The sequence below is a fragment of the Carettochelys insculpta genome, chromosome 7 (assembly GCF_033958435.1).
Source record: "Carettochelys insculpta isolate YL-2023 chromosome 7, ASM3395843v1, whole genome shotgun sequence".
Lineage (NCBI taxonomy): Eukaryota > Metazoa > Chordata > Testudines > Carettochelyidae > Carettochelys > Carettochelys insculpta.
Window position 1 is genome coordinate 73,551,732 of NC_134143.1, and position 24,478 is coordinate 73,576,209.

General features: G+C 43.2%; 1 protein-coding gene across 8 annotated transcripts in view; it reads left to right on the forward strand.

Annotated features, from left to right (window-relative positions):
* BTRC (beta-transducin repeat containing E3 ubiquitin protein ligase) overlaps positions 1-24,478 on the forward strand; it is a 187,826-nt gene that overhangs the window by 61,967 nt on the left and 101,381 nt on the right. For 5 of the 8 annotated variants that reach the window (XM_074999282.1, XM_074999284.1, XM_074999281.1 and 2 more), the window contains one exon: positions 2,244-2,351. The exons of the other annotated variants lie outside the window; for them this stretch is intronic. In XM_074999282.1, the coding sequence (XP_074855383.1) occupies positions 2,244-2,351 (108 nt within the window). The remainder of the gene's footprint in view (positions 1-2,243; positions 2,352-24,478) is intronic. 8 annotated transcript variants of the gene reach the window in all.

Here is a 24,478-nt window from a genome sequence, read left to right on the forward strand (position 1 = left end):
AGCGGGTTCGAAAGATGGTGGCCGCAGCAATTCAAAAGTGCGGCTTTTCGAATTGCGGGTTGTCCATCGAGACGGGACCTTCCGAAGGGACACCCCCCCCCAGTTTTTGAAAGCCCTTCCTCCTATCTGGTGTTAGGAAGAAGGGCTTTTGAAAACTGGGGGTGTCCTTTCGGAAGGTCCTGTCTCCGCGGGCGGCGCACAATTTGAAAAGCCGCACTTTTGAATAGCTGTGGACGCCATTATGCTAATGAGGCGCTGCATATTCATTACAGCTCCTCATTAGCATCTTTTGAACCCACTCATTAACATGCCCCTTTCGAAAGGAAGGGGCTTGTGTACACAAAGGGGAAGAGTTTGGAAGTTCAATGCTAATTTTTAGCTTTTCATTAATGGGGACACCGCATTGTGGCAGATAATCTCCTGGTTGCTATTAGTGACAGTAGGCTCAATGAAAGTGGACACTGATGAATAAACAGCTTTGAATTGGTTTTAAATTAACACATTATTAAAAATGTCAAATGCTTAAAATGAGAGTAAAATAAGACTTTTGTTCCTGTTAATTTTCAAGCTACAGTTGCCTGGACATGATGATAAGAGATTTATAGATAAGAGTAGGATTCTGGTTTTTTTTTTTTGTTTTGTTTTTTCTCCCGTTGGAATTTAAAATTCATCTGCATATAGGAGCAAAAATTGCTGGTAGGTAGAAGAGCAGACTGAGAAGTATGACTTGAGCCCTTACTGCTTGCTGTGATGTCTGGTCCATAATTCCTGCTCTCTCTCTATTTAAGTTTGCCTGACAGTAAAATAGGTGACACTTTAACTTCACAGTTCCCTGTGAGCTAGGAATGTTTAAAACATGTACAGATTCTAGAATTCTAGGTTCTTTATAAAGTATAGACTTTATTTATAAAATTGCAATAAGGTTATATTGGAGTAATCAAAACTTCTGAAAAGCACTTTCCCCTAGGTTAAATTCTCCAGTGAATTTGGAAAATATTTTTATTTTGGAGCAGACGTATAAATTGGAGCAAAATATCCCAAGTGACATGGTGTAAATAGGGTTCATTCAAGTGTGGTTTCCCGTGCAGTAACGAATTATGGATATAAGAGGCTGTCCTTTTTCTGCCCATTTCTGGACTCCTCACATGGCTCCCACATACTAAATTTAATGCAGGACTTTCCACTCCTCCCAGAGCAGTGAGAAATAGTGGCTCAAAAGGCAGCTGCCGTTTCACACCATTACAGCTGTCCCTTCCACTCAAAGTTTCTCTCATCCCCCCGCTTCTTAGAAAAAAAAGGCTTAATGTGGTATGAGAGTGTAGAGATGAAGAATATAATGGTGTGGGATTTCATGCAACTAATCTGTCATATCCTACTTGTTTGTAACTAGCTGCCCAGTTAAATGCATTGGCATTGTACCACCATTCCAGTGATACAACAAACAGCAGCATTTATGGCTCAAAAGTTCTGCATCTGATAAGAACAGCGTTGCTATCAAAATTCAAGTCATATGTTTAACCTTCAGTACTAGTGATATAACAGCTATGGATCAGAATGGAACGGTACTTTTTTTAAAGTGCTTTCCTTTTTTCATGGGCTGAACACCCCTTTTATTTTTGTGTTTGATCCATTTTGAAAGGTACTCCGTTTTCTGTGGTGATTGCCGTTTAGTTAATGAATAGCAGAGCAAGTAGAAAGTGAACTCTTCTAAACAGTGGCTGAGTTATTATTGCCCTTGGACAGTGGGACCTTCCTGCTTGCTCTGGGTGCGGGGGGCAAAGAAGGGGGAGGGGTGCATGGAACACAATCTAGAAAATCTTTTCTCCTTCTCTGATACTATCCAGTGTGAATCTGATGTTCATTGTTCTGCTTACCTTGCAGAATCTTTTTACTCTGTGGTGTATTTGAGAGTTGGCTGTGCATGGAGGGAGACAGAACTGATTAATTTGGAAAGAAATAACTTTGTTCGGCACAGTATAGACGAACACTGATACAAAAAGGTGGTTAAATGATTAATCTGTTAGACCATAACCTCTTTTTAACTTTTCTTTTTCCCCCGTCAGTGTCAGCTGAGTGTTTCTGAGGGGACAAACCACTCAATAATGTGTGCTTCTTGAATTTGTTTCAGTCTTAAAGGCCAGTTGCATCTGAGTCAATGCAATTCAACTGAGCTGTCAAAGTTCCTGTAATCTGTGCCATCCTGTCTCATATAGTCCCATCTCATAGTTGTCCTTTCTCTGCAGTGCTCTATGCCCAGATCTCTGTGGCTGGGCTGCTCCAGCCTGGCGGACAGCATGCCCTCACTGCGATGCCTGTATAACCCAGGGACTGGCGCACTCGCAGCTTTCCAGGTACTTTCTCTCTCTCTCTCTCTCGCTCTCTTTCTCTCTGTTTCTCTCTTTTGTTGTTCACGTGTGCATGTCTGTTTCTTGCTCTCTCTTACTTGCTTACCTCCATTTATTCTGCTTCCAACTGCGTGCTTTCTCATGCCATCCAAAACTCATTCAACTCATCTCATGTAGATTCTGAATGCGTCAGTCTGGGGTGTTTTCACTGCATTGTTTTTAATATCATTTTGCTTGAATTGGCCTGGTACCATCAACTTTCCCAATGGTTCTCAGAAGCGTGCAGCTGAAGTTTAACAAGTGTAACTGGCAAATAATAATACTCATACAGTCTCTGATCTGCAGCTATGTACAGCCAATTTCCTTACTTTGTCTATCAACCTTTTTCTTAAATTTATGAGAAGACTTTGCAATGTGCTAGTGAAGAAGTACTCATAACCAGTGCCCTGCATTCATATTCATTATGGCAGCGCAGAAGGTTAAGTTACAGAAAACTAGAACCCAGGAATGTTAATCAGATGTCCCACAAAGCAGTGCATTTTGTACTGTTTGCCCGGGTTTGATAGATTATGACTCTGAGCTGTCAAGAAAAATAATTTCAAAGATGGGAAAGGGTCTGCTGCTAGACAGGAATTATTAAGACTTTGGTTCTGATAGCAAGCCTGTCCCATCCAATTTTAACTGCCTTACTAGGGGGTATAGAGTGAAGACAATTCTTGAGCAACCATGTCCCAGACCATTCAGGTCTTCAGGTTCATTACCAGCAACTTGAATAGCAACTGGAGAGGAACAGAGCGGCAGTGCCAAATGAGCAGACAGAGGCTGCTTTTGCAGAAGCTGAGAACTGATTCTGTACTAGCTCAGGCTTCTGGAGTATTTCACGGGTGGCACAATGGTATGAGTGACTGCCCCAAGGTCTGCACTAGGGAGAAACAGCTGCAGTCTCCTGTCCCAGGCTGAGGGTGGCCTCTGGGGGCTCTAAGAGCAATCCCTGATTCAGGAGGCTCTTCAAGTTGTGAATCATTTTGACAAAAGTCAGTTACCCTGCCTTTAAGAAATGGCGTGCAAAAAACCGGTTTTCTTGTTGATCTGGTTTCCTGTTCCCAGGACTGTCAGAACTAGGGAGTTATGTGGAGAGATGCTCTCAGTCCCAGGGAGGCTTAAATGTCTTGCATCATTCTGCAGCAGCCCTTCCTTCCAGCTGACCTAGCACTGGCTAGCGTTGATGGGCTCTGGAAGGCGTCCTGTCCGCCCTCCTTGGCTGAGGCAAGCTCTTTGCAGAGCTTTCAGTGGGGAGGGGAAGAGAGCTTTTATATCCCTGTAAGAGGACTCTGGAGACGCGGGCAGTATTTAGATTCCTGATTCTAATCCTGATTTGCATAATTTGGCTGAATCAGATGGGTCTCTTTTTGGGTTTCTGCTGAGGAATAAATATCCAACATGTTTAAGCTCTGTTCAAGGGCAAATGCTGATAGTATATGGGGTGCAGTTTGCATATGGAAGATAGCACCCCTCTTTCTGCTTGATCTGTTTCTGATAGCATGGTACAATAAACTCTTTCATATCTGGCAGCCCTGGGAGCGGGAGGTCGGCAAATAGTCACATATTCTGGATAACAGAGAGGTATATCTAGCAATGCATAAAACTAAAAAAAAAACCAGGATTAGATATTAAGAAATGAGCAAAAATTCCTGCAGAGTACTTTATTTACCAACAACAGTAGTACTGTACACTGTAAACTTGTACTGTATATTTGTATTTACATTCATTACACTGTACTTACAGAAAACCTAACTAAAATTTACTTATAGTTAAAATGCCGGTTATTTGTGAGTTCCAGAAGATAGAATGCCAATTCAGACAGAGTTTACTATATGTACATATGTTTTCAGAAGAATCATGCATGTATGTAGCACTTTTTTATCTCAGGGTATCCCATACTGCTGCTATTCACAAATCATGTCACCGCCTGCCCCGTGTGTCCGCGTCTGAAGGTGAACAAATCAACTGTTTAATGGGGACACAACAGTTTAGGACTGGAAGTGTTGATTAATACTCTGTCTCTTTGAAATTACATTGAAAATTTGGGAATTAGCTATACTCAACTCCTGTGAGAAATTTCCAAGGTCATTTAATGACCATAAGTGCCTAGCAGTTCTGCCCCATGTGCCATCTGAAACACCTATAGTCCCATGTTGGCGTATTGACTGTGTATTAATTGAGGGGAGAAACTTTGAATGCCCAACAGTTTCTGCATCATTTGCATTGTCTTTATCCCAATCGGTTTTTGAATAGGCTTTGACCTTTATTAGCTTTCAAGGGCTCAGATTTCATCATTAGGGAGTATGGTTGCTGCCTGTGTTGTTTCTGTAATCTGAATGGGGTTGGAACATGTCAGTGAGTAGAACATGGAGAAATGTTCCCACTTCTTTTTGGTGCTGTACAGAATTTTCAAACTTGTTTTTGTAGCCCAGTAAATTTTCTCATATTGAGCTACATTTTTTTCTTTCAGCAAGCTTGAAGTAACTGGAGAAGAATATCAATTTTCTTTGCTTGTGGCAAGAAAGAAGGTGCCATCTGGAAGGCCACTTAGTCACTGCTGAATTTGTCTAGTTATTTACATGGTTTAGAGATGCTCAGACAGAAATGGCAGAATAGGCACTTTCTGAGTAGTTCAGCTAACAACCTGCTGACATCTCATGGGAAGCATTGGCAAATATTCGAGTTAGCGAATTCTCTTGTTATGTCAGATGACATCCAGGTTTCTCTTCCTGTGTTTTGCTATCAGAAACCTTTGTTTGAAAACAGGCTCTTGCAGTCCCTCTGTTCATTTTGCCTATGCTTTGTGGCATCACAACAGGTAATGGTGTCAATCCTGGGGTTCTGACTCTATGTGAGGGATTAAACTGCAGGAGTGATATAGTTCTCTAGTGTCTCTTATCACAGAATTTCCCAGTGTGCTCACAAACCATTATGGACCAGCCCTTGCTGGAGTAGCAGCTGAGGGTAGGGGATGAACGTGAACTTTTAGCAGAGGACAGCAGCAGGACTGAGCCCCTACTCTTAAGAGCAACAACACAGTCAGGCCATTAATGTCCAGGAAGAACATGCCATTCCAAACTGATGCCAGTTTTAGCACATTGTGACCCTCCTTAAATATCAGAAATCCTATTTGCAGATGGATGCTCTTAATAATAAAAACAGTCTTACGGAGAGTTGGCTCTGAAACCGAATAGTTTTAAGTTTCCAGGACAAACACCAGAAGGTGTAATTCTATTCTAGTGAACTTTTTCACACTGAAGAAAATTGTTTACTTCCCCAATTAAAATACTTGTCAGAAAATGAAGGTTAGCAATTCAGACGTGTCAGCATATGTCCTATTTAAGAGTGCTAGCTGCCTGTGAACCCTAGCATACAGCTAAATTTGATGTTAAAACACAAGAGTGGAGTGAAAATGGAATGCGTCTCAAGATATTCCAGGTTGCAGGGTTTGAATGCGCAAAAAATTGTAATAGTCTGAGTTTTCTTGCTGGATTATTTGGGTAACAGACCTTTGATAATGGGATTTAGCACTTCTCTAGAGACAGTCATCTGTAGATCTCCAAATGCTTCACAAAAGTGGGTGTGATTATTCCCATTGTACAGGTGAGCAAACTGAGAAGCAGTGAGTTTAAATTACTTGCCCAAACTCATACAATATGTCCAGAGAGGAGGACACGCCTGTCCTTATTTGTCAGTTTGACTCCCACGTGAGTGCCATGTCCAATACAGACTGGAAACTCTTTGGGACAGGGGCCAAGTCAGGTGCCTGGAACAATTTTGGGTGTTCAAAAAGAAAAGCAAACAAAGTAAAACCAGGAGTAGCACTAGCAAGAGTAGCTGCCAATTCTGAGACCCAGTAATACGGTGACGGGTGGCACAGAAATGAGAAAAGGGTTAGATTCCGCAGGGTGGAGTCAGAAGTATCCTTTTGGGTGAAGAGGACTGAGATCACATTGAAGATGAAAGTTACTGTGATCTGTCTGTTTTGTGCAAAGTACTGTGCCCTTTTTCATGGCAGAGGGTGCTGTCATTGGTTGGGCAAAGCCCTTTGAATGGGGTATATGGGAGAGTAATTTTGACATTGTGTGATCAAGCAGGGTTCAGCAGTTAAGCACATGTGTACCCGCTCTTCTCATGGAGGCCATTTTTGGAGAAGGGTGAGGGATAAAGATGTGTGAGGACTGAGATGGATTGACCACAACCTGTACACGCAGGCAGCAGAGGGAGAGAGAGTGGTTTGTTGTTTTTTCTTGCTTGCTTGTCATTTTTTTACCACGGCTGGTTTTGATATGTATGAAGTGATTTCTCTGAAGAGGGGAGGTTTTCAGTCATTTATGTCCTGTATTCAGCTTTCTTTGTAAATTTCAAAACAAGCTTCCTTCTGACTATTCAAGGGTTTTGTTTAAAACATTGAGTTTTTCATTACTGAAAATTACTGTGTAGGTATAAGTATGAGCATAATAATGATGATATTATTGATGGCCTTCAGGTAAGTAACCATACGACGCAAGCTGTACATGCTCTGCAGTCTCTGTGTTGGGTGTAGATGCCTGTTACCGTTTCTCTAAAATGAATTATTCAGCACGGAGAAGAGCAATTATTAGTCTGGGTAGTTTTCCTGTCTAATTGGAGGTGAAATATACTGTCTGGTCAAGAGATGCCATTGGCATAGAGAGTGAGCTGCATTTGACCAACTCATGCTTTCCATTCCCTGCTCTGGTTCTGTTCCAGTGGCCCTGTGAAATGTGCCTGCAGGCTATTTACAGTGAGATTATAAAAGTGAATGATAATTTTGGTGATTGAGATCCAAAGCATGTGGCTCCAGCACCCCCCAGCTGGTGGCAGGCTCACCCCTGTTTATGAGTGTAGTTAGGTGGCCCCCAACTGTTTACAAGACAGCAGAGGTGAGATCGTTGATTGACAAGTCAGAAATGCAGTAGATCATTCCCTCTGCCAGTCTCTGGTTCATGCTGTTAAAAATGTCAGCCTCTCCAAGTTTGAATGGCAGCCCGAGGGCCTCAGAAGCTTTTTGTTTTCTGAGATGGAAACACAAATTGGATGTGTGCCTGAGCGCTTCATCCTGGGCTGTAATTTCATCTTTTAGCTAAGAACCACAAGGTACATGAGCAAAGTACCCTGTAAACAATAATACTGGGGAAAAAAATAAACAAGGTCGTGTTTCTGGTACGTTGATCCACCGGTGTCCTGACCTCTATCACGTTGAACATCTCCACTCTGATTGCTGTTCCCTTTGGCATTACAATGAGAGGGAGAGAGACTGACAGAGGAGGCAAAGATTTAAAGTTGCAGTGTTGTTGCACATTCCTTGTATTCCTTGTATTGGCTATGAAATATTGAACTGCCACAGTGTGCTGCTTGGACTTTGAAGCAAAGTTTCTTACGTGAGATGTTCGGTGTCCATTCCTTCTGCGTCCCTCACCCCAGTTCATCGATAAATAGGGCTCTGCCAAATTACCAAATTGATAGCCATGTAAAACTTGTCAGGGACTGGAATCTCCCACCATCCCAGCGAAATCTGGTCTTTCGTGTGCCTTTCCCTTATAACATACAGATTTCACAAGAGGGCGGGGGGCAGACCAGTGTTTTTCATCTTGGGGATCCTGACCCAAAAGGAGTTGCATGGAGGTCACAAGGTTATTTTAGGGGGATGGCGCTATTGCCACCCTTATTTATGTGCTGCCTTCAGAGCAGGATGGCTTGCAAGTGGCAATTGCTGAGGGAGGGCCCAACTTTGCAGGCAGCAGCCTAGAAGTAAGGATGGCCATATCATACCATGCCACTGTTGCTGACAGCAGCTTTGCCTCCAGAGGTTGGCTTTCAGCCAGCAGCCGTTGCTCTCCAGCTGGGCAGCTCTGAAGGTAGCACCACCACCAAGAGCGGCGCAGAGGTATGGGTAGCAGTGCCACAGCCCCATCTGAACACCCTGGCGATTTCCCCATGACTCTGTTTTGGGTCATGACCAATACAATTATAACACCGTGAAATGGACCGAAATGGACCCTGAATTTGGTAGGTCTTTATTGATAAGACTGAAAACAATAGAAATTAAATGTAAGTAATGGAATAAGAGAAATGACAGAGATGCAACCAAATTAGCTGCTCAGTGGCTAGAGGTGTGGCAGAGCTAGATGTTCAGGAGTCTAACAATAGAGTGACGTGTGTACGTCCTCCCCTAGTCTGTGATTTTTAAATGGAAGGACACTGTGGTCTTAGTCTCGCTGGTTGTGCCTGTGTTTTTAGGGACTTTGTTAAACAGATACTGTGCTATAGGGCAGTGCCCCAACAACAAAAGATGTTAGAGAATCCTACATAACACCCTGCTGCTTCAGTGACCTTGATATCTGGTTGCTTTGTTAAGCTCCTCATAGCCAGTGCTTCATGTCCTCTCAGAATCCACTCTAGGATCAAAGCTTCCATTAAAAAAATGTTTTTTGTCTGTGTGATTGCAAAGGAAACCTTTGAACATGGCAGCAGAAGAGTCAGGGGTGATGCTTTTGCTGTTAAATGTTTTTACAAGGGAGAGCTACAATTTAATAACTGGAAAAATGTGTTTCTTTTCCTCCTAGATGTCTAACATTTTTAACTTTTAAAAATATAAATGTCTGTTTCAGCTTTCCAGCTGGAGACCTGGTCTACACTAGGAAATTAGGTAAGACTATAACTACATCACTCAGAGTTGTGAAAAGTCCCTACCCTGCGTGATGCAGTTAAACCTGCCTAACTCCTGGTGTAGACAACCCTAGGTGGACTGAATTCTTTCATCTCTGTACCTAGCGCCTCTTGCAGAGGTCACCTGTTCCTGTGGGAGACTCCCCCTCCTCTTCGTCAGCATATGTAATGTTTTCACTGAAGAACTGCAGCAGAGGCTAATGTGTAGGCAAAGCCCTGAGCAGCCAAAACAGTGGTCCAGCTGAGCCTACACCACTCAACTGTGGTCATTAACATAAAAATGTTTTGGAACCACTAACCTGCTGCTACTTCTACTCTGTATGAATGATCCTGTCACTGTGTAAACCCAGGTGCTGTTCCTGGTAAGCAGAGTGGAGAGGTCTAGCAGAACAGCACTGGTTGGCTGATCAATTTGAAAAAAAACAACTCTTCTGCCCACCAAGCCTGGATTTTCTCCCCTTTCCTGTTAGAAGTCAGAAAGGTGTATAAAGCTGTTTTGACAAATGGCAGACGTAGTGCCACATTGAAGGGATGCAGGTATTTTTAAAGCTAGCTCCAGTTCCTTAGGATTGTGAACATCTGCTTAGAGGTATTGTAGAGCTCCACAATGCACTAATTGAATTACTCTTTTCTGGAGTTGCAGACTGCACTAATTGAATTACAATCAGCTATTGTGTGTGTGTCTCGGTGTTGAAATGAACAGAGCTGAAGCCTTGGGGAGCAGGGCGGGTAGTAGGACACATGACCGATCATATGTACTGTGCTGCTATCTAATGGCTGTTTGCGGTACTGCATGGTCTCAAGGGAAGAGACAGTATTTCAGTCCTTTGCATAACCTAGGGCTAAACTCATCCAATTTAATTCTGGTGGTCCCAGGACATTTTTTAAAGCTTTAAATAATGACAAGAAGGAAGGAAGTTTCATTCACTAGGATTTCTAGTTAACAGTTTCGTTTTTAAAAAGGTTTAAAATAACTTAACTTTAATAGGAACGTAAGATTGAACTTCCCAATATTTTAACATAGCTCTTATTTGATATGAATCTTTTTGCTATGCCTCTAATGGCAACTTTAGTGCCCCATATTGGGGGTAGCAGGGAGTGGATTAAGCATGCTGCATCAAAATCCCTGCCTGCCTTTATCCATGGGGCCGTTAGCACCAAGACAGCCTGTTGTAAATAACTGGACTCTATTAAAATTTTGTGTTTGAAGAATTGTATGGGAAGTGCTTAAAATGTAGCCAGCTACACAAGATCAGGGTCTACAAATCTCTGCTGAAATGGCAGAGTTAAGAATCGGATTTTATTACAAACCTGGGAAAGTTTCGAAACGCTGAGAAGTGCAGTAAATCTTTCTCATCCAGTCTTTTAAGACTTAGTCACAATTCAGTGATTCATGTAAAACAGATATCATGCATTCATAATTCCAAGGAAGAGGAACTTCAAATGCAAGCAAACACAGGAGAACAGAGAAAGGGCTGTCCTCTTATAAAGCAGGAATTTAGCTGGGAACATACCATTTGACAGAGAGCTCTATAAGAGAAATGAGCTTGCAGAAGCCTAAAATTCAGAAGTGAAGTGAAACTTTAGTCACATTTTTGACAATGTCTGTTCTGTTGAAAAGCAGCATATAAAAACTTCCTGGTTTATGTACAAAATAATCAATGTTCTGTTTTTCATGCTCTTGACTGTTATGAGAACCAGGCAGCTAGATACAAATTGCAGTAATTTCTACTGTTCTATTTCTGACTATTTTCATAAACTAATTTCTCAACAGAAGTCCGGTAGCAGAGATGGCACTGTGGCAAGGTCTCGTTAGCAATACTTCCTTACTTTTCAAAAGATGCTAAGGTAGCTTACTGGAATGCTATGTGGTGTAGGTAAATCTAAACTACACTTGTCAGAATAAATGAACAACATATCCAACAATACGTGAGACCCTTTTTGTTGCTTTTGTCACTTACTTGTGATCTCTCAATACCTAGTTATTCCAAATGGGTCTTCCAGTAAATTTTGTGAATCCACAAGGTTCTATTATATGTACGATTATGGTGACATGTCTGGTTTCATTGAGATCTGCAAAAAGACAGAATAATTCTGCAGATTAACATTTTGTCTTAAGTGCCTCTTTTTGAGGAGATGTGTTAACCAAATCAGTCTGCAGAATTTATTTTGGTTTAGAGAGTCTTCTCTTTAGCTTTGTATCAGATTGTCAGCATTCTTGGGTGCCTTTTGAAATAGTCAAGCAGACTGTTTCCAGGTGACATTGCCAAACAAATTCTCAAATAATTAATTGCAGTCCTAGTGCTCTTGTCCAAATATTACACTTTTTGAGGGCGGGGGGGGGGAGGGGGAGGGGGATTTTAAATAGTTGTCAATGTAATTTGACACTATTGTCAAATGTTCTATGACTGTGTCCATGAACACAATAGTCTTCAGGCCTGCCACATACATGCAGCTTCGTAGAATAAACATCAGATCTAAGTCTCCAAAAACATAGTTGCACATCTGGTAAACTACAGGAGGAATTCTTGTAGCACAACCAGTGAAAGGAACCAGTAAACATACGAATATGTGCAGTATCTCAGTAGTATGCTCTGCATTCCTGTAGCACTTTAGAGGTGATGAATTAAGTCTGTGGTAACCCCGTGAGGTAGATGATACGTGTTTGTTCATGCCATGCTCTCTCAATACCTTCACTTGCCAAGTTTTAGAAAAATAACACATCAGTATTTTGAATTGTACATAATAAAAATCTTTATGCTCAGCAAGCCCCTTCGTACAGTGGCTCCTGCTGGTAATGCCTGGAATTGCATGTCTTTATTTTTTTAACAGTGTGAATCACCTTCATGTGGTGTAGGAATGAACTCAGTGCTTCTTTAAGAAGCTGTAAGTGGAAATGAATCCAATACATACAGTGTATAAAATGCTGTTTAAAATAATCTATTTCTAAAACCTAAATTGTCCTGGGACCAGCTCTTGATATAAAAATTCATAGAAACCTGTTTTTCAGAGTGTAGTAACTTCTTGCCATAGTGCTGGAGTGTTAGAATTCACATTGGCCAGGTTGTTCTGTAAATTAAACACTGACAGCTCCCCTCAGGGGAACAGCCAATGTATTTATGATGATGTGCTGATTACACAAAATACACTGCAAGCAGAAAACAGCTGCAGAGAACAAACCTCTTAAAAGAATACAATTACAAATAGCACCCTCAGTATTTCTAGTGGTGAGAATAAAATACTGCATGCTAATGGAGGTTTTCTAGTCTGCTTCAAAAGAAGAAAAGGGCATTATGAAGGAAAGAAGCTCAAGTTAGTTGGATGTGCATGCACTGCCGATACAGAATGGTATAAAATGTGTTCCTGAAAGCCTGGGTAAAGAAAACCCCTCAGAGCTTTGTCTGTCGTAGCCCTCCTTTCTTAAAATGTCTTTCTATTATAGCTTCACCCGCATTGCCAACAGTGACTATGCAGGCCAGGTGCCGGCATTTTAACTGCTGCTCCAGCCCTGGCCGAATGGACCTGTGGGGGGTTCTTCGAGTGCTGTCCCTGTGGGTGCTCCACGGTAGGTGTTGGGCTTGCCCGGCACTGCAGCACGTTGATCTTTCATAGCAGTCCTGAGAGGGGCTGTGCTCACGCCGCCCTGGTGCGCTCCATTCTGTTCTACATGACTGTGGGGTTTGTGTTTTATTTTTTCAGCACCCAGAGGTGTGGTAGACGCCTCCTTGCGCCCATAAGAAAACAAGGCCTGTGAGCTGAGCGCTTACCATTCAATTTAGACATGACAGAATCAAGGCGGTGGGGAGGATGGTAGAGGAAGAACTTTACATTATTCTGCTTAGAAAATTGATAGGACTGAAAGAGGTTACTCTGAAGAGACTCTGGTGCATTGGCAGAATTGTGTAGCGGAACAAAGGGTGGGATTGGTGGGGGGTTAGTGGGCAGGTGTCAGTAGCTGTATGCAATAGAGTAGCTGTGGAAGGACTAGTCCAGCCAGATTGTGAGAAGGTGTCTCCAGGCTAGCAGAACATCGCTGCAAAATACACTTAGGGCCTGCAAGTAGCAGGTACACAGTCTTCTGTTTACAGCCCTAGAAAATGGGTTGAACTTTTAGGGGGTAAATTTCTTTTTATATCTAGCTGAGGAAACCACACTGGGACTTTGTGATGAGGAGCACTTCAGCTCCCTTGCCTAAAACAAAGAGTCAGTTCCTCCATCTGCAGATCCCAAGCATGTACTAATCAACTCTCCTACATCTGTCCATCTCTTTTAACTCAGTTGTGAGCCTCCCTGCATTGTGCTGCTCTGCTGACATCTATCCCATGTGGCAAACAGGAGCTTTGTATAATCACCCCCACTTTAATCAATAGAATAATTGATAAACCAGATAAGATTTAAACTGATTACTTCCCGACTAGAACTCCCTAAGGGCCTTGGGCTCTCTTAATTTTGACATGTGTGTTGTGTACCCTGCGGATGAAGTGCAGTTTGAATTATCTGTTTTTATTTGCTTAATGATGGGGAGGGTGTTAAAGTCAAATGTTTAATTAACCCAGCAATGGGCTGCGCTGTCACTTACACACACATCCGGCTGATTGAGATATCTCACCACGAATACTGAATAGGAATGATAATGTGGCACTGAGACGGAAGATTGCTTTTTCAATCCATTTGCTGGGTCACTGCTTTGAATGTCTTATTGGATGAAAGGCATTCAGCCTGGGAAAAAAAAAATCAGCATTTAAGTACATTTTGTTTCCTAGCCCTCTCTCCCCACCAAGAAGTTAACTAAAACAGATATGTTGTGGGTTTAATAAGCCATTCATGTCCTAGCAAAAGGCTGCAAGTAGTGGATCTCAATAGCCAGTGGCCCAGAGCTGTATTATTTCCTTTAGAAACTAGCCCCAAGGTATCGCAATACAAGCTGTTATATACACACACCCTTACCCTTCATTCTTTGGTTGGTCGATTACTTACTTCATTTTATAGTCACTGCAACAGTGGTAACTCTTCCTCTCCAGTCAGGGGATGCATCTCTGACAGCTCCCTCAGAAGACTGTTGTTTCAAGGCAGGATTTTTTTTTTCTTTAATGGCGTAGTAGGGTTTTTAATTTGTGTGTTATGGGGATGTTGCATTACTACATGCATGTTTTATTACATCACAGCATCAGAACAGCCCGTGGCTTTGCTTCTTGTCCTGCAGCCATTGTTCCGGCACACTGATATTGGCTAGTTACATATTCTATGGACTCTCTAGTCCAGCAACCTCATTTTCCATTGTTTCATTAGAATGGGTGCATCGGGTTTTGCCATGTTTATCAGAAGATTGATACACAGTTGGCGAGATGCATCTTTACAGTGAGTTTGTCCGTGGTAGTGTGTAGAAATGGATACATAATAATGTACTAGAAGTTGTCTGAGTTTGACTCATCGTCTTAGGCTAGATAAATCTTATGCCCATTTTAAGCAAATATAACTTGGTTACCCCTTGGTTATCACTGGGAAGGAAGTTTCTTTAGAGTAGAGAGCCACTTCTATGGAACCAAATGTTTCCAGGAAGGGATGTGATCTAATGGTTAGAGCAGTGTCCAGGAGTCAGGTGTTCTGGCTTTGTGCCTTTTCCACAGTTAGCTTCCATTGCAGCCAAGGACAGATCACTTTTCTATTTTGGGAGCAACATGAATGGTGGTGCAAAGTTTTGCACAGAAGGAGAAAAGCAGAGCAGAGACTAAAAGCAGGGTGAGATGGGGTCGAAGATGAGGTCAGCGAGCTTGAAGCTTGTGCTTTTGGTGTTAAGAAGCCATCAAGGTTTTGAGGAGAGAAAATGAAGACAAGCAAGGACATTTTTTGTTTCTATTTTGTAGAGAGTGGGGAAATCTGAGATTAAGATCAAAATAAAAAAGGCAGGAGGTTGTCAGGATGTTGGCAGGGCTTTTAGTACTGGCACTAGCCAGGCTCTGTTCGTTGAGGAGGGTTTTGGCTACAAGAAGCGAAGGCTGGCCTGCATTAGAAAAATAGATCAACCTAGTTACTTTGCTGAAGGGTGTGAATAAGCCACACCTTTGAGAGATGTCCTGAAGCTGACCTAAGTCCCCTGTAGGCAACACTCGGTTGATAGAAGTTACTGCCTCTTGTGGAGGTGGACTTACCACAGCAGGGAGGGGGAGAACCCCTTCCTTTTCTGCAGTAAGTATCCTGGAGAAGTGTTGCAGTGATGCTGCTGAGCTGCTGCAGTGTGTTAAATGTGGACATAACCGTAGAAGTACAGTAGTGCTTCAGCAAAGAACGTAGAAACTACTCTGACACTCGCCAGCTTACTATCCATTCATCAAAGCACTTGCCGTTCCCATGCAGGTGAAGCCATAATAAATATTGAGCGAAGAAAGTTAACCTGTGTCTAGAGAATTTTAATAAATAAAAAGTTTTAAAAAAAACCTCTCCCCAGACCTGTTGGCTCTTGCTAACTCTTGTTAGTACTAGAAATATGTCTTTGACACCTCCTTGAGATGGTAGCTTATGTGCACAATGTTTAATATTTGACTGTGGTATTTTCCCCTCTTTGTGGGGAAAATTAAGAAAGCAGGTGGTTTGAGAATAGATGAGCTCTGGTAAAAGCTTTAATTCATATACAGAAAAAAAAACAGAATGTAAGTGACTAATCCTAAAATTTGGTGGCTTTGCATGCTGAAATTCAGTGTTAAAATGCAGTTTTGTGTTCATCAAATGAAGGAAGGCACTAAAGCAAGCGAGCGAGGAACAGAGCCAAATCATATCTGACACCCCCAAGCCCTTGAAGTGTTTCTGTTTCATGATAAATGTGCCTCCACGAATTGATCATGGCGCTATTTTTCAATCTTAAGCACAAAATTCACTATAGCTGAAATCGATGGTAGGACATATTAGCAGAAATTGGAAAGATCAGAGAAACGGTTAAGGGTGTCCTAGGCAGTGGGGACACAGTTGATTTGCTTGGAAGGAAGGGGAAGCAGAACAAGCACTAGAGTGAGACTCATCAAAGCAGAGCATGATTGCATAGGACAAAAATAGTCTCATAGCCAGTCTTTGATAAGTTCCCATGTCTGGTCTTCAGAAGTTTATCTTGTGTTCTTGCCAGCTTGAGGTGTGTGTGGGGTTGGGGGTGTGTGTATATGTATATGGGCCCTTTGGGGAGGTGGGGTTTCAGGTACCTAAAAAGATGTAGGTTCTCTTGATAAACCACAGAAAAATTGAAATACAAAATGCAAACTAAATACCACACCTATACCTGCCAAGCAGCTGACTGATTTTATCATTCAGGAAAGAGATTCTAAAACAGACCTTCACTGACCGGGGGCGTCAACCTGAACCTTTAAGGTTTCTTTTTCTCTAACCTGGTTAAGAAGAAGGGGGTAGTAGCACAGCCTAATGCAGATGTCTGGAAGTTACAAAAATAACCAGATGTACTGATTAGCAGAGGCAAATGTTCTCCCCTTAATCCACATAAAATTATATTCAAAGGCTCTCCGGATGTAATGCTTGTGTAAATAAGGCACCAACAAAAATTGAAATATAAACGGCCTTTGGCCAACTTACTTGAAGGCTTGAATGTTAAAAACAAATTTACCACTGTTGACTCTCCTAAATTCATATAACAGAAATGTGAAGCTGCTTCCCAGGGAATATGGAAAGATTGTTCTCGTTAGCTACATTTTCATGCTCTGTTTTGAGAAATTTCTGGTAAAGCAAAGCTTACTTTTTAAATTCCTGTGACTGCTGTCCTCCCACCACCTTGATCCCCGTTTATTTTAAAACAAACTTTAGAGTGTTGAAATATTTCATTGTTTCATAATCTAATTGATTACTGTTTGCACTGACTGTTAGGGATCTGTTTTCTACATCAGATTCTCTATTCTGCTGGAAGTTTTAAGACTTCCCACAACTTTATCTTCATCTTTCTAATAAATTAATAACTGGATCTGAAAATTCTCTTTAATTTCTCAGTGTTTTGGTATGTCACTTTGCTGCAGGTGGACATGCATTCAAATCTGTCATTTATTGGGTTGAGCACAAAGCAAGAGCACACAGAATCTACATCTGTTTATTTGAGGGGGTAGAATGCTATCAAGTTTTTCATTTTTTTATTTAATTTTTTATGGGGAATGTATTATCATAAGTGCAAGCCATACTCTCTTTATACAGGAAACCCCTGAGACACGCGCAACCAAATTGTGCATGTCTCAGGTTAACACGACTGCCACCCCTGACAGGAGCAGCAGCCTGCCTCGTGCCACCCCTGACAGGAGCAGCAGCCTGCCTCGTGCCACCCCGGCAGGAGCAGCAGCCTGCCTCGTGCCACCCCTGACAGGAGCAGCAGCCTGCCTCGTGCCACCCCTGACAGGAGCAGCAGCCTGACTCGTGCCACCCTTGGCAGGAGCAGTAGCTGCTCCTGTCAGTGCCAGCAGTGAGAGTCAGGCTGCTGTCCCTGATAGGGGTGGGGAAACAGTTTCCCATCCTGGGAGTGGCGGGGAGCTGGGAACCAGGCAACAGCCTGGCTTCTGGCTCAGCTCCATTTTCAGAGCCTGGAAACTGACCAGGGCAACAGCCCTGGTCAGTTTCCTGGCTCCAAGATGTGTAGGGCAGCTGGGAATCAGGCTGCCCCTGGTTCTGGGCTCCCCTCCACTCCTTGGAGCCAGGAAACTGACCAAAGTTGCTGCCCTGGTCAGTTTTCCGGCCCTGCAAGGGGAAGGGAACCCGGAGCCAGGCTGCTGCCTGGTTCCCAGCTCCCCACTGCTTGTAGGACCTGGGAAACTTACCCAGCTCATGGCTGGTCAGTTTCCTTGGTCCCCCAAATGGCGGGGAGCTGGAAACCAAGTGCCAGCCTGGTTCCTGGCTGCCCTGTGCTGGCAGGAAACTGACCAGCCAGGAGCTGGTCAGTTTCCTGGGTCCCACAAGCAGTGGGGAGGTGGGAACCAGGTTGTCACTTGATTCCCATCTCCCCATTGCTTGCGGAACCCAGGAAACTGAACAGCACATGGCTAGTCAGTTTCCCAGGTCCCACAAGCAGTAGTGAGATGGGAACCAGGCTGCCCCCTGGTTGCAGGCTCCCTGCCACTCTGGGAGCCAGGAAACTGACCAGCGCTGGTGGGCTGGTCAGTTTTCTGTCTTCTGCATGCCCATGGGAGCCAGGAGTCTCACTCAAATTTGCAGAAAAATTTGAGTTCTGCAGGTGTTGCAGGCATATAACCCGCACATACTCAGGGGTTTACTTTATTTTTCTACCTTTAATTACTAAATTGCTCAAACCCTTGATTGAAAATTTTTTTTGTGTTGCGGTAGCATCTGCGGGACCCTCCGTGGTCATGGATCAGTGCCATGTTGTGCTAGGTGCTGTACAAACACACACAAACCTGTCCCTTGGCCTGAAGAGTCGACTCTGAGCCAGTTTAACTGTCTTACCTCTTTCTCTCTATTATGAATGGCTGCAAAGGATGGGAATGAGAGCATCCATTTTCCTCCTCACCCCACATCCCACTTCTCCCTGTATGTCCTTCCTTCTAATAATTAAATGTCAACGTCCTGCAAAGATACCACTTAACTAGCAACTTGCAGGAGCAGGGAAACTTACTGCAGTCATTCCATGCTCAAGTCACCCCCTGATGCCTACATGCTGCAGTTTACAGTGTTTTCAAAGAGGATCTCATAGCAGACCTGCAAATGCCAAAGACTTTTGAGGTATAATCCAAACCTCTGCATTTTCATTGCTGTAGATCTCCCTGTGTGTGGCAGTTGTCATTTCTGTTTTATTTACTGAGCTTGTAGAGGGCATGACTTTCAAACTTGCCCTTTTCATACTTGTTTTCCTCACAGTAACAGCTCACAGTAAGGACTTGCTTTACATGGGGTAGTGACTAGTCAAATAAGTGTGAATTTGAGCATGCTGTTCCACTCAGGAGCAGCTCTAAATGTGTTAAATGATGCTCAGGCTATAATTTTAAAACTAAAATATTGCTTTCAGTCTGGCAGCAGCTTTGCCAGGTTTCATCCTAGCACTGTTTGAAATGGCTGAGGTGTTTATAAACTGACAAACAGCTTTTATAAAATCAGGAAGCTGACAGTCCCTTAACAATAACAATGCTCTTAGATTCATCTATCATTTACAAAGGTTATTGGAAAGGAATGTAGGGCCTTTGCTATCACTTATTCCTCTCCCTCCCTCTTTTTAATCCATATTCTGGCTCTCAGAGGCACAAAATAATTCAGGCCAGTGTTTCCATCTTTTCATCCCTTTTCCTAATCCCACAGACTGATGACAAATCCTACTTTCATGCCTCATGGGATGACTACAGGTGAAACTTCCTGTCTCCCAGCCCAAGCTGCTGGCCTAAATTGGAACAGAAAACTATGCACCCGGACTGGCACATATAACCTGGCGCTGGGTGGGAAACAGGCGTTCTGCTTCATCTTCCTTATAAATTACATCAGTCAGCGGACAGAAGGCTGATGTATCCCCCTTGGTTTACCCATTTGCAGTGTGGGGTGACTGGGTAGGAGCACCCACCGAGAGCACACATTCCCCAAAGTATATTATTGGGGCTGAACTAATGTTTGACCTCTACAAGAAGCCAGGAACTGGAAGTCAGCATTCAGTTTCAGTCTCTGAGCTCAGTGATCAAAGTGACGGTTTCTCTACCGGAGAAATTAATGATCTCACTGCTTTGTGTTAAAAATTTATAAAAACAGCTACAGAAATTGCTGGACAGTGACATTGGACATCCTGATTGTTCTTGGAGTAGCCTCTAAGCTCATCTCAGCGGCTTCTGTTTGTTACTAACTTAAGGAACTAACATACCTGTGAAGACTCAGGCTTTGTCTATGCTACTGCTTAAGTCAGGGGTCGGCAATCTTTCCGATGCAAAGTGCCAAAATGTGACCTTTTGACCTCTATGAATGATCCAGAGCTGGTGGTGATACTTTTAGAAGTCACTAATAGTCCTGCTTACAACAGCTTCGTTAATATATAAACTGATGTAGAGCTTTACCCTTCAGGTGGTGGTTGGTAATATTAGCTGGTCTTTTATTGCTCCACAGACAACGTTGGCTTTGAGCAAGTTCCTGGCTGCATGGAGGAGGAGGGTGGGACTGAGCCTCCACCTCGAGTGCCGCTGAAAATCGGCTCGTGTGCTGCTATTGGCACTCTTGTCAGGGGTTGCTGACCCCTGGCTTAAGTTACGTCACTCATGGATGGGGGAAAAAATATCCCACTTAACAGCGTAATTTACATCAACTTAACGCAGTACCCACGCCGTGCTGTGTTGGCACCCACCTATACCTTCATCATAGCTCCCACCTCTCGTTGCAGTGAATTAATTACAGCGAGGGGCGAACGCTCTCCCATAGACTTACCGCACCTTCACCAGGCCCACCGAAGTGATGTCATTGCGCCAGTTGCAGTGGTGCTGATTTAGCGCGGTAGGGAAGGCAAGCCCCCATCCCCTTACAGTCAAGCTTGCCAATGGCAGGGGGCAGCTGCCCTGGCACCTGGCAATTCAAAAGGGCCCGGGGCTCCTGGCCACTACTATGGCAAGAGCAGTGGCCAAAGACCTTGGCCCTTGAAATCACTTCCAGAGTCCCGTGCAGTATCCAGCCCCCCACCCCCACCCCCTTTGCCCAGTGGCCTGGCAATTCTGTTTGCCCCCCTGCTTGCAATGCTTGTGTCACGAACAGCCCAGCTAGTTTTTGCTTTGCATTTTAACCAGTATGTGTATGCACAACTGCGAATTGATTGGAAGGGACGTGGTTGTCTGAGACCTCTGTGAAAGCATAGATTGGCCTAGCAATGAATTTATAATAGTTTTTGCAAAGCAAGTGAGCACTTCTTGCGTTGGTTGCAGGTGTTAAAGCAATAGTTTCTTTTAAGAGCCATTGCTGCACACATTCTGGCCTTTGGGGTAATGACAATTGCTTTGGCTGCATAAATAGTACATTTTCCCCCTCTGAGGTCGGAGCACACCTAGTTTCCCTCAAGCACATCATCTTTGTCAGGTTAATCAATAGGCACCGTATGGCAGAGGGTCAGTAATCAGTGTCATCGTGCCTTTAAATCGTGTTGAAAATTTGCTTAAAGCCTGGGCCAATTAACATCGAGATGATGAATGGATGGGTAGATGGGAAGAGCCTGGCGCTCAGGGGCTTGTGAGAAGTAGATGCTCAGCTGTTGAGCAGCAGACACCAGCGAATAAAATCAGCCATTCATGTTAGCTCAGTCCACCCACTCTTAATGATAATGTCAATCTAGCAAAATATATACACATTGGAGTTGTCATGAGTTCATAAATCAAAGGAGTTTGTCAAAGGCATTCAGATTAACGAGGCAGCAGCAATAACAAGTCAAATTTGCATAGAGAATTGCCCGAATCTCAGTAAATTATGATCCTGTTTTTCATTTGATTATTTGCTAATGTCTCAAGAGGGAGAATGATTACATTAGCATGCAAAATCTACTCCAGAAGTAGAAATCTGAGGTATAGAAGACCAGCACACGATGACAATTAATCAGTTTCTGCATACTAGCATAAACGTGCAAGGCCCAGAAATGAACTCTTTTTTTTATTATTATTTCTCCTTGCTACTGATCCAAATGGTTCAGCTTGACAGAGACTTTATATTGCTTTAACAGTGTTCTGAATTGTGCCTGCAGGCAAGACATAGTTATGCAGCTATAACCAACCTATCCATCTGCCAACCAGATTGGAATTCTCCTATCCAAGGCTTCCATTAACCCCCACTGACAGCTCCAAACAGGATTAAGAATTTGAAAGCATAAAAAATAGTTGTGCTCTTTACATAGATGCACAGTTCTGCCCCACCCCCACCTCTCCACATGTGGAAGAAGACTGCATCTGTACTGTTTTATATTTAGTATCGGGTACCACAGCACCAAAACAAATGCCCTGTTGGCAGGTTTCTGATTTCCACCCTGACGAGTAAGGCAGTGGTAAAGGTAGCCCTGTCGAGTTGGTATCCCTGTACGGTCATCTATATAGTATAGCTGAGTCACGGTATTGCATTCATGGGTTATAGACAGAAAATAATGCATGTCGTCACCCGTCAGACAATTTAGCCGTGTGCAGCATAACACAGGACATGTATGAGGTGGTGGGGACTTCGTCTGGAGAGTCAGATATTGAAACAGATTTGTGGTGGTGACAGGGATGATAACACACTGTGGAATTATATCCTCTTGTTTACAGGCCGAAGTCTTACATCCAAATTGTATTTGGAAAGGGTCTCTTGTAATAGACGGTAACCATTTCAGGATCGATAAACTGAAAGGCAAATACCCTACATGTGGAACTCTCAGGGGAAGGCTAGCGGGAAGGGATAGCATTTAAAGCAGAGGTTTGGAAATCCAGACTCCCAATTTCTATTCCCAGCATTGCCACTGACTTTCTGCGTGACCTTGTGTAAAACCTGTGGTCTCTGTATCTTATTGATCCATGCAGACAGAGGTGAAAATCTCACAGCAGGGGCTGAGAAGCTTAACCAGTTAATGCTTTGTGGGACTCGACTGAATGATGCAAAAGTTGAGCTAATCCTAGTTTCTAGAAAATGCTTTGTGCGTTCTTGCCTTAACTGGTTTTGGTAAGTAACAGACAGATAGCCATGTTAGTCTATATTCTATCAAAACAAAAAGCAGTCCAGTAGCACTTTAAAGACTAACAAAATAATTTATTAGGTGGTGAGCTTTCATGGGACAGACCCACTTCTTCAGACCATAGCCAAAGCAGAACCGTATTATGGCTATGGTCTGAAGAAGTGGGTCTATCCCATGAAGGGTCACCACCTAATAAATTATTCTTAGTCTTTAAAGTGCTACTGGGCTGCTTTTTTGGTTTTGGGTAAGGATGGTAGCTAAGAGCATTGTCACCTACTCCTACACATAGTATTGTATAGATGTGCAAAACTGACCTCTCAGGGGTCCCAGTTGATCCTGTGCTCCTTGCAAGATGCGAGGGGCAAGAGAGGTCAATGGGAGAAACTCTCCTGTCAACCTTCCCCAATAGAAGTGGCCAGGATAGCCAAGCATAGACACATCAATTCTAGCTACGCATTTGCCATAGCTAAAACTGAATATCTGCGGTCAACTTAATTTGCCCAGAGTAGACCTACTCTTAAAGGCAGTGGGATCTCAGAATTTGACCCAATCCGAGAAGTTGTTTGGGTTTTCAGCTGCGATCTGGCTTTTTGTCTGCTGCTTCTGTCCCCACCTCTTCACTCTAACAGAGTCCATCTTTGTCTTTGCTACACATCGGCTGCAGGTCCTGTAAACCTTGGGCATTTCTGATGCATGTGCCATGTTATATATGGGCACCAAATGCCATATTTCAGAACTGCAACGAAGGGTCCTGTGGCACCTTATAGACTAACAGAAAAGTTTTGAGCATGAGCTTTCGTGAGCACAGACTCACTTCTTCAGATGCTTGGTCTTGGTGCTCACGAAAGCTCATGCTCAAAACTTTTCTGTTAGTCTATAAGGTGCCACAGGACCCTTCGTTGCTGTTACAGATCCAGACTAACACGGCTACCCCTCTGATATTTCAGAACTGTGACTGCAAAACACCAGTCTGAAAACCTTGTCTTCCTCTCTTGTGGCTGGAAGCATCACTCCTCATGTGGAAAGAGACTTCAAACTCTGGCCCTTAAGTAGATAAGCAGACCTCCCTCTCATGGTTCAGCAATAAGACATACATGGAGATGTAGTTTTATGGTCACTAACAGGGAGCATTGTTCTGTTGAGTACAATTCACTTTAATGCTGGCTTGGTTATTTTTTGAACTGTTTGGAGGGTTGTAGTACACCTGGAATGGTGATTTTCCTATTCCTAAGAAATGTGCGGGAGTTGGAAACATCTGTGCTTTGTTTCGTATGTAAGGCTTTCCAGCCATTCTGTCTTCACCAAGCGGAACTTACTTGCCGACAAAAGTGCATGAGCAGCGCTCCTCTTTAATAGTCTGTGATTGGAGCTGCTGCGTTGGTACCGTAGAATGGAGAGACGCCAAGCTGTGAACCACCATATGCACTTGGCAGTCTTTGTCTGGTCTTTGTTCAGCCAACCTCGTAGCCTTGCCACCTATAAAGATAATGAATGCAAAAAGGCCCTCTGCTTGCTTTTAAAATTAGATCTTTAAATTAAAGAAAAAGAAACTGGAAAACTTGTGGCACGTTGTGATAACAAGAAATTTCAGTATAAAGGTTGTTTTTTAACCTCTGCATTGAATTTCCTGGCTTTTGACATGGTTTTAACCTTAATGACGTTGAAAGGCCATTGGAGAGACAGGGAAAGATGAGATTTCACTTTAATAACCGTTTTCTATAACACACACATCCTTGAGAAAAATAGGATTTTTGAAGCTGTTATGGGA